This window comes from Halichoeres trimaculatus, unplaced genomic scaffold (genome assembly GCF_033239565.1).
Source record: "Halichoeres trimaculatus isolate MK-OKI-2021-1 unplaced genomic scaffold, fHalTri1.1 fHalTri1_scaffold_12, whole genome shotgun sequence".
NCBI lineage: Eukaryota > Metazoa > Chordata > Actinopteri > Labriformes > Labridae > Halichoeres > Halichoeres trimaculatus.
Window position 1 is genome coordinate 33,008,736 of NW_027437190.1, and position 8,528 is coordinate 33,017,263.

General features: G+C 40.8%; 1 protein-coding gene across 1 annotated transcript; it reads left to right on the forward strand.

The window, feature by feature from the left end:
* Positions 1–2,332: 2,332 nt before the first annotated feature.
* On the forward strand, positions 2,333–6,661 carry LOC141801271 (uncharacterized). Its single transcript, XM_074684251.1, has 5 exons — positions 2,333–2,625; positions 2,798–3,145; positions 4,683–4,766; positions 5,594–5,685; positions 5,763–6,661. Exons 1-5 carry the CDS (start codon positions 2,370–2,372, stop codon positions 5,880–5,882), a joined length of 900 nt encoding a protein of 299 aa, XP_074540352.1. The 5' UTR covers positions 2,333–2,369; the 3' UTR covers positions 5,883–6,661.
* Positions 6,662–8,528: the final 1,867 nt, after the last annotated feature.

Below are 8,528 nucleotides of genomic sequence, written 5' to 3' on the forward strand. Positions count from 1 at the left end.
TATGGCAACCCCGCCCTCCGGTGGTCAAAGAACCAGGCTAGTGGAAACACGCTGCATATCCAGTAGAGTAGAGTCAGGCCAAGGCATGATAGTGGAAAAGTGCCATTAGTCCATGCAGGAAGAGTAGAAAACATGTTTCCCAAAGAAGCCAGAAGGAGCCAGCCACTTATCTAAGGGTGTTTTCACACCTGATAGTGCGCACCCTGGTGCGGCTTGGAATGTCATATTGATACTTTGTTGCCATTTTGCAGTTAGTGCGGTTCCTTTCACATCTGCTTTTTGTCACTCGGGACCAAACGCCGCAGTATTTTGAGAGCGTCATGTTTCCATGACGACAACGGCTAGAGCGCATGTAGCGTTCATTCAGTTGGAAGCTGGAAGCGCCGAGAGAACTGTTTGCTTAAATCAGAGATGATGGAGAGTCAAATAGGCCTACGCCGAGTTTTTATAGTGCTTAAAATTCATTTCTGTATTGTTTGTGTGTATAACCATCTGCAAACGGTAGTGTTTGAAAATGAAGCGGAGCTGCGGCTTGAAAAAAGCATACAGATGCACTGGAGACGCCAATACTTTTTTTTTTTTATCCCCGAGGGGAATTCAGAAATAATGATTCTTACCATGTACTGTGAGATGCCCATTAGACGCAGATACAGACGACCGACAAGGTAATGAATGCCTGTTATATGATAGGCCATATAAAACGATGTGTTTTTGACGTGAGGAGTCAGGGGAGAGCTCTGCTTTTTAGATGAGTATATGAGGGAAGTTAAGGATGTTGGAGTGCGCAGCTGTCCTGCATCACAAACAAAACTTCACGGGAGCCCTCTAATGTCAAACTCGCCGAGTTCGCCTGACAGTTGCATCGCACCATAGTGCGGCCGGAGCCGAACCGAGATCACCTCCTCTGGCCGCACCAGTTTGGTGAGCACCAGAGTCCGATTTTGGTTTCACACCAACCCAAACGGGACCAAATATAGGTCGATCTAAATTTGGGTCGACCTAACACTGCAGGTGTGAAAACACCCTAAGCTTGAATTTAGAGAAGACTGAAGCCATTGTTGAATCAAAAAACCTCAAAGAGACTTCTTCTGTACAGTTCACCGCCTTGGACCACATCAGTCTAGCATCCAGCACCACTGTTAGGAACCAAGGACTTCAATTTTTCATCTTCATAACATCAGGAAAATCTAACATGTCTTGTCTCAGAGTGATGCTAGAAACTGGTCCATGCATTTATATTTTCCAGGCTGGACAATTGCAACTCTCTTGTCATACCAAGGGTCTCTAAAAGTAGTCTGGGAGGTCGAGCCTTTTAGTCATCAGGCTCCAAATCTTTGGAATCACCTACTGGTTGAGGTCTAGGGGGCAGATGCAGTCTCTACTTTTAGAGAGACCGGCTGAAAGCTCGGGACCCCATTGAAGATAGCCGAGCAGGAGAATAGAACTAGAATAGAATGGAACTTTAATTGTCATTGCAACAAGTACAACGAAATTGCAGATGCCAGAATCTCACTCATTATAAGAATTAACCACACAAATCACTTCACCTACTAAGAATGTTCATGCACCACCACCCACGCAATCAAGAAAGCCCTCAGTCCGTCAACCCTTTCGGAACCCAAAGACTTTGGTTTCCGATTAAGCTGCTGGTGGGTCATGGTGAGGACGCCGCCGGATCGCGATTCGGTATCATTTATGGTCGGAACTACGATGGTATCTGATCGTCCTCGAACCTCCAACTTTCATTCTTGATTAATGAAAACACTTTTGGAAAATGCTTTCGCCTCAGTGCGTCTTGTGCGGGTCCTAGAATTTCACCGCTAGCGGCGCAGTACGAATGTCCCTGGCCATCCCTCTTGATCATGGCTCCCAGTTCCAGATCGATCGACGATGAGACGGCGGCAGGAGAGGAGAAGAGGTGTAAAGAGGAGCCTGGAGGAAGAAGATCGGGGTTATTGTATAGGTGTGAAGGAGATCAAGGAGGTACGAAGGTGTGAGGTTATTGAGAGCCTTGAAGGTGAGGAGGATCTTGTAGTCAGTGCCCCCACCCCCAAACCAGTCTCCTCAGGTGTCTGTCTAACATGAGTCGGGTTTACCCAAGGTTTCTGCCTGTTAAAGGGAAGTTGTTCTTCTCCGTTGTAATTTGCTAAATGCTGCATGTTGGGTTAAGATGAGATCAGATCCTGCTACGTACCAGTGACTAACCACATACCACCGTGATAAAGATTATGTTGTTTTCTTGATGATGATGGTCATTTGTTCCCATGTCTCCCTCAGGCCTGTGCTCCTTGTCCTCGTGTGTAATTCGGTATGAGTTTTCTCAAGAAGCAAGAAGCTTCTGCAGAGAGAAGCGTGGAGACCTGGCCACCATGTACAACCTGGAACAAATGCAAACTGCTCTTGAAGCCGTGGGGGGGCAATTCGGACAGGGCGTGTGGATAGGACTCCACATGGGGACTACTCTGAACTGGCACTGGTCTCTGGTTCTGGAGGATTTCTACAAGGTGGGAGAGAAAGACTACTTGAATTGGGGCAGTAAAACTGGTCAAAGATGTGGTGCTTACAGAAAAGGGTTATTGTATCGAATTGTCTGTAGAGCTTTTTATTGCCCAGTTTGCTTTGATGGTGAGTGCTGATGAACAAACAAAGATTTTTACGCATGTCACCCTTAAACTGTCTAAATTTGAGTGTGACAAACACTGGATGCTCACAGACCATCAGACTGAAAAACATTGTACATGATAAAACAAACATGACTCGTGTCTCATTTCTCTTCTCTGTTTATGTTCTCATTCAGTGACAAAACAAGGTCTTCAGCAGTACATCCTCCGCTTAGAAAGAATGAATTGGCCGAGCGCTCGAGAATACTGCAGGACTCAGCACACAGACCTGGTTAGTGTGAGGAACGAGAAAGAAAGCCAGATCCTGAAGGAGCTAGTCGGTGAACACACAGTGTGGACTGGCCTCTTCAGAGACCCTTGGACGTGGTCTGGCGAGAGTAACTCTTCATTCAGATACTGGACAGCAGATACAGAAGTTCACAAGGATGACCTGGGAAAGCAATGTGTGACTGTGAGGGAAGACCATCGATGGGAACAACGTGACTGTGCCCAGAAACATCAGTTCCTCTGCTCCTACGAGAACAGTACGACATTTACATTCTGTCTACTTTATGTTTAAAGACTTTGATATCAGCTGATCAGGTAAAATTATCTTGTAATGAGTTTTTTTCATGATAAACAGTTACAATCTTTGGGTAAATCTACGAACCCAGAGCTAAAATTAGACATTAGTTTTGATCTGTCGTTCTAGGGCAGGGGTCTGCAACCTTTACTTCACAAGAGCCAATTTGACTCAGCTCACCTGGATTAAAGCCATTCAGGAGCCACAAAATCTGCTTAATTTCACAATAAAGACAAAATGTGTTTTTAAAAAAAAGTCTCAAATAGTAAAAATCTAGTGAAAAATTATTTAAACAAGGAAGTTTTTGGTGTTCATAAAATTATAAATGTGATATGTTAGTTTTTTATTTTAACATATTTGCATTTATTCAGAAAAAAAGAAAAAAATTATGTCAAAAATTTCATGAATTTACAAAATTTATGAAATTTCAAAAAGCTGCAAAACTTTTTGAAAAAAAAAAAAGAAATTAAAAAAATCTGTAAAACTTTGCAATAATTCCAAAAATGTAAAAATATGCCAAAATTTTGAAAATTTGCAGGAAAATAAAAAGATTAATTTCAAAACCTTGCATTTTAATTTTTTTAATAATTAGCAAAAAATTGGAGAAAATAAAAAAATGTAATTTCAAAACCTTGCATTTAAAAAAAAAGATTTTAAATAGTTATCAAAATTTTTTTGCAGAATTAAAAAAAAAAATCAAAGCTGCAAGCAGCGTTACATGGGTCTTCAGGGCTCTTGCCAGTATCCCCTGCCAGTCTGTCTTACCAGTTTCCCCTCCACTGTCAAGGTTTTACCTCCACTGTGTCGAACAAAATGAGCCAAACATTTTGGCGTTGGTTTCATCTCTTTACGACATTCCTACTGGCTGCTATGGCCATTTCAGTGTGCCTAGGTGGCACTACAGAGCATATCATGGGATGTTGGGGGTCATGTTTGGTATTTTATCGAAATTTCTGCATTTGTAATGTGTGTGCCAATTTTGGTGAGTTTCTGAGCATGCTTACGGGATGTAATAACGATCAAAGAGTGTAGAAAGGGTAAAAATGTGTCAAGATGTTATTTTGGAAGGTAAATAGCTGACTTCCTGTCTGGGATAGGTCAGGGTGTCAGGGTTTGATTTTTTAGTGTCAATGAGACAAACATTTGACGCTGGTTTGATGTCTGTGCGACATTCCTGGTGGAAACTAGAGGAGTTTTAGTGTGTCTAGTTGGCGAGTTGGCGTTAAAGAGGAAATTATGGGATTTTGGGGGTCATGCATGAATTATATATAATACATTTATAATGTGTGTGTATGAAAAACATAGCATTTTCCCTGCTGTAGTTAGCAGCCACACTGAACTCCAATATAACAAGTGTGTCTAAAAAAAGGTGGAAGCAGTGTTGGATGAGTTTTGATGCTCTCGCCAGTCCCTAATGCTGGTTCCACCTCCATGGTTTCATCTTTTTCTGGCCCTCTTAGTGCTATAACAGTTGATACTAAATATTATTTCCTCTGCAGAGTCACATGACCAGCTGGATGGAACTCCTAGTCAGTGGGTGACACCATCACAGAACTGCAGAGAGAGGATCAAATTCCCAAAAGGTTCGTCATATAAGCCAGAATCTTGACCTAATCTGTGTAAAAATGCTGTATGACTTTGACTTTCTGTGTAGAGGCCCAAATGCGGCAGCCTGTCCAACCTGAAAAGTGTTTTCCCATCTGTTTACATGGAGGGAGCTGAGAGCGTTGACCCATTTTGAGGGCTCGCCATTCCAAAACCGGGTCCGAAACGTCAAAGTCACGCACATCATTTGTAGAGCAGGGTCTAGTCTGTCATGTGAGCGAATTTCAAGCCAATATCTCTTATGGTGTCGGAGGAGATCATTTTGGGAGAAAGGGTAAAAAAGTGGCCACATCTTATTTTGAAAGACAAACTTCTGGCTTCCTGTTCGAGATAGGCAAAAAACACCTCCAGTCTCCTTTGTGCGTCTCAATGAGACAAACATTTTGATGTTGGTACCATCTCTCTACGACATTCCTAGGCCCTGTCAGAGCCATTTTAGGGAAAAAAGTCTTTATGGAAGATTTAATACCCTGGAACTAAATTTAAACTCTAGTTCCTGTAGTCAAAAGCCACATAGTTCCAGGGTAAAGTTCCTGTGGTTGAAAAATCACCTTTAGTTGCTGAAAGGGTAAAGGATCTAGTAACACCAACAACGGGGTTCCAATCCACTAGGTGGTGCTGTCATAAACAACAGGGGTCTTAGAATTGCAGTCCCTGAATCTGCAGCGTCTGTGTCTGCAGACTCCTGACATAAACTCTAACTTGATACTTTTGAGAAAATCGAGATTATCTGTTTTCGAAGAAAGTAAAATTCTTAATGGACAAATTTGCTATGAATGAATTAATTGTGTTTCTTTGGTTTCAGCTTACATGCAGGTTTATAAACTGAAGTTCACCGTAGAGGACTCAGATCTGGATCTTAATGCCCCTCAAGTGAAAGAGGACATCCTGAAACATGTGAGTCTGACACTAAAGAGGGTAGGGATGTGGGTCTGGGTGTTACTTTAATCTGTTGTTTTTGTTTTTTTCCTCAGATCAAGCAGCAGCTGAAAGGAACCAGTGTTGAAGGTGTACGATGGAAAACTCAGCCTGATGGAAGAGTTTTTAGGAAGGAGGAACCAAAGAAGCAGGACGGCTCAGTCTGTAGACCTTAACTGGGAGATTTCAGCTGAACTTGATTCTGATTGGTCGATACATGAGCTGTGTACGGCAGTTTTTCAGGATTTAAATCAAGTGTGTGGCTTTAATCTCTGATTCTGTTTGTATTTATCATATCAGGTCCTTGTGTGAAACTTTGATGAAAGTTGCAAATGTTTTTTAACGTGTGTTGTAGAGTATTTCCACGGAGCCTCTTGATAAAAGAGGAATCCAAACTCGGATGACTCGACTGTAGACTCCCTCGTGTGTTAACCCACAAGCTTGTGTCAGCAACCTGAAACAAAGACCACCAGCCCAAGGGAATCACAATATCTGTTGAAGGCACCTGTTATATGTAATTGAGACGAACTTTGGGGCATTAGGTATTTCCCTAAAAGCTGTGTACTGTGTGACTCAGATAGATTAACTCAGACCAGACGCTGGAAGCAGCTCTGTGTTTTCACTGTACGCCTAATGAGGCTGCTGTAATGAGCTAATTAGTGTGAGATCATTGATATGAGATCACCAGTATGAGGTATTGTTTATCTGCTTGTGTGAACATACAAAATAACACATGTTTCACTTGTGTAAACCTTTTGTAGCCTGAAAGCCTGACCGGGACACCATTAAAATTGATAGGAGAAGACCAAGGAGATTCGTGCACCAATAAAATCTGTAGTACGTGGGAAGGATGACGGGTCATGACATTTGATGAGATCACCATTAAAAACTAAATGAACAGTTCTGCAAGAATTGGAAAGGGGGCGTAGGGCCGCCCCTAAGAAAAAGGTATATAAGAAGCTGAATAAAGACTTTTTGGATGCATTTTGAAGGCTCTGTCTCTTGATTCTTGATTTTTATTGGACCTGAAGAAATAGAGACGTCAAATAGCCTCAACCTGAATTTTAGGACACAACAGTGTCTGCACAAAATCTCTGACCACTTCTGCTTATGTTGTTGTCCCTCTTGGGCCACTATAGTCGAAAGAGTCTAGACAGACCCCCTGCTGTGAGCACAGCTCAGACTGGGGGTGTGGAAAAACGTTTTAATTTAAAAAATGTAAATTGTTTTTAAACTGATTAAACTATTCTACAGTTTGTTGTAAATGGGAAAATGGATTGTGAGTAGGTTGTTATGATGGTTAAACTCCTCTAAGGTAAGCTCAGAGGTGTCTCTATTCTTGGCTTTTACAGTTTTCTTTAGTCACACATCTGAGACACACCCACACACCCCTGAGTACACTGATTTTCACACTTCTCCATGCTGTTAATGTTGAATTTGGTTTGACAACTTGCTATATTAGAAATTCCTAGGTTGGGTTTAGTATGGTGGCCGAGACCCGCCACCGATTGCAAACAAAAGTACCTACAAACAATGAAGAAACACTGCAAACAAAAATAAAAAACCGCTGCAAACAATAAAGAGACCCTGCCAACAACAACAACAACAAAAAAACGCTGCTGCAAATGAAAGAAACACCGCAGCAAATTAAAAGTTCACGCTGCAAATAAAAAAGGCACGCTGCAACGGAAGTGGATTACCGGGGACCATATTTGCCGACACACCGGCGTTTCCTGAGAGGAGAAGTTGGCAAAGAAGAAGAAGACATTGGAAATTGTTTAACGAAAAAAAAAACGAAACGAAAAACTTTCTACTGTGTTGTTGACACTTATTTTCTTTTTCGTTAAACAATTTCCACCCGTCTTCTTCTTCTTCCTCAACTTCTCCTCTCAGGAAACGCTGGTGCGTCGGCAAATATAGTCCCCGGTAATCCACTTCCATTGCAGCGTGCCTTTTTTATTTGCAGCCTAAACTTTTTAATTTGCTGAGGTGTTTCTTTTATTTGCAGCGGCAATTTTTGTTTTTGTTTTTGTTTGCAGCGTCTCTTTGTTGTTTGCAGCGCTTTTTATTGTTTGCAAGTACTTTTATTTGCAGTGGCGTTTTTTTCTTTGTTTGCAGCGCTTTTTATTTATGTTTGCAGTGTTTCTTTATTGTTTGCAGGTACTTTTGTTTTCTTCGGTGGCGGGTCTGGGCCACCGTAGTTTAGACCAAATAAAAAAGTAAAACAGAATAGAACCAGAATCAAATTTATTCACCAAGTACCTCAAGAAAACAAGGAATTTGACTCCGGTGAACCACACTTTCTGTAGAATTGTTATAAACAGACAGTATATATTTAAAAAAATAAAAAAAAATAAAAAATAAAAAAAATAAAAAAAATAGAATAATAATAATAATAATAATAATAATAATAATAATAATAATAATAATAATAATAATAATAATAATTTAGAATAAAATCAAAATTAAAATATCTAAAAATAATAATTATTTATTCCATGTATCTATCCTGATGATTGCTCCGCTCCTTCATGTGGCAGAGAGAGCACACATATAGATTATATTTCACACTTGCAACCATCTGCTTTTGGCTAAAAATGTAATTATGTGCGTGCCAACTGACACACATTTCTCTTCAGAGAATGTGTCATATTTTTTATTGTGTGTGATTTTCTAGGATGTGGGGGAGCGGTGGGAAGGATGAATCAGGCTGAAAAATGAAAATCTTATAGTAATTCAATATAATTTAATGACAAGAGTATATCATATCAGGGACAGAATTCATAAGTTTGACTCACCTTCCCCTTCCACTTGCTTAAAGT

Coding starts and splice junctions, on each gene's coding strand:
- LOC141801271 (XM_074684251.1), top strand. CDS start 2,370: ATGTACAACCTGGAACAAATGCAAACTGCTCTTGAAGCCGTGGGGGGG. Junction 4,767..5,593: donor GAGGATCAAATTCCCAAAAG/GTTCGTCATATA, acceptor CTTTGGTTTCAG/CTTACATGCAGGTTTATAAA. Junction 5,686..5,762: donor AAGAGGACATCCTGAAACAT/GTGAGTCTGACA, acceptor TTTTTTCCTCAG/ATCAAGCAGCAGCTGAAAGG.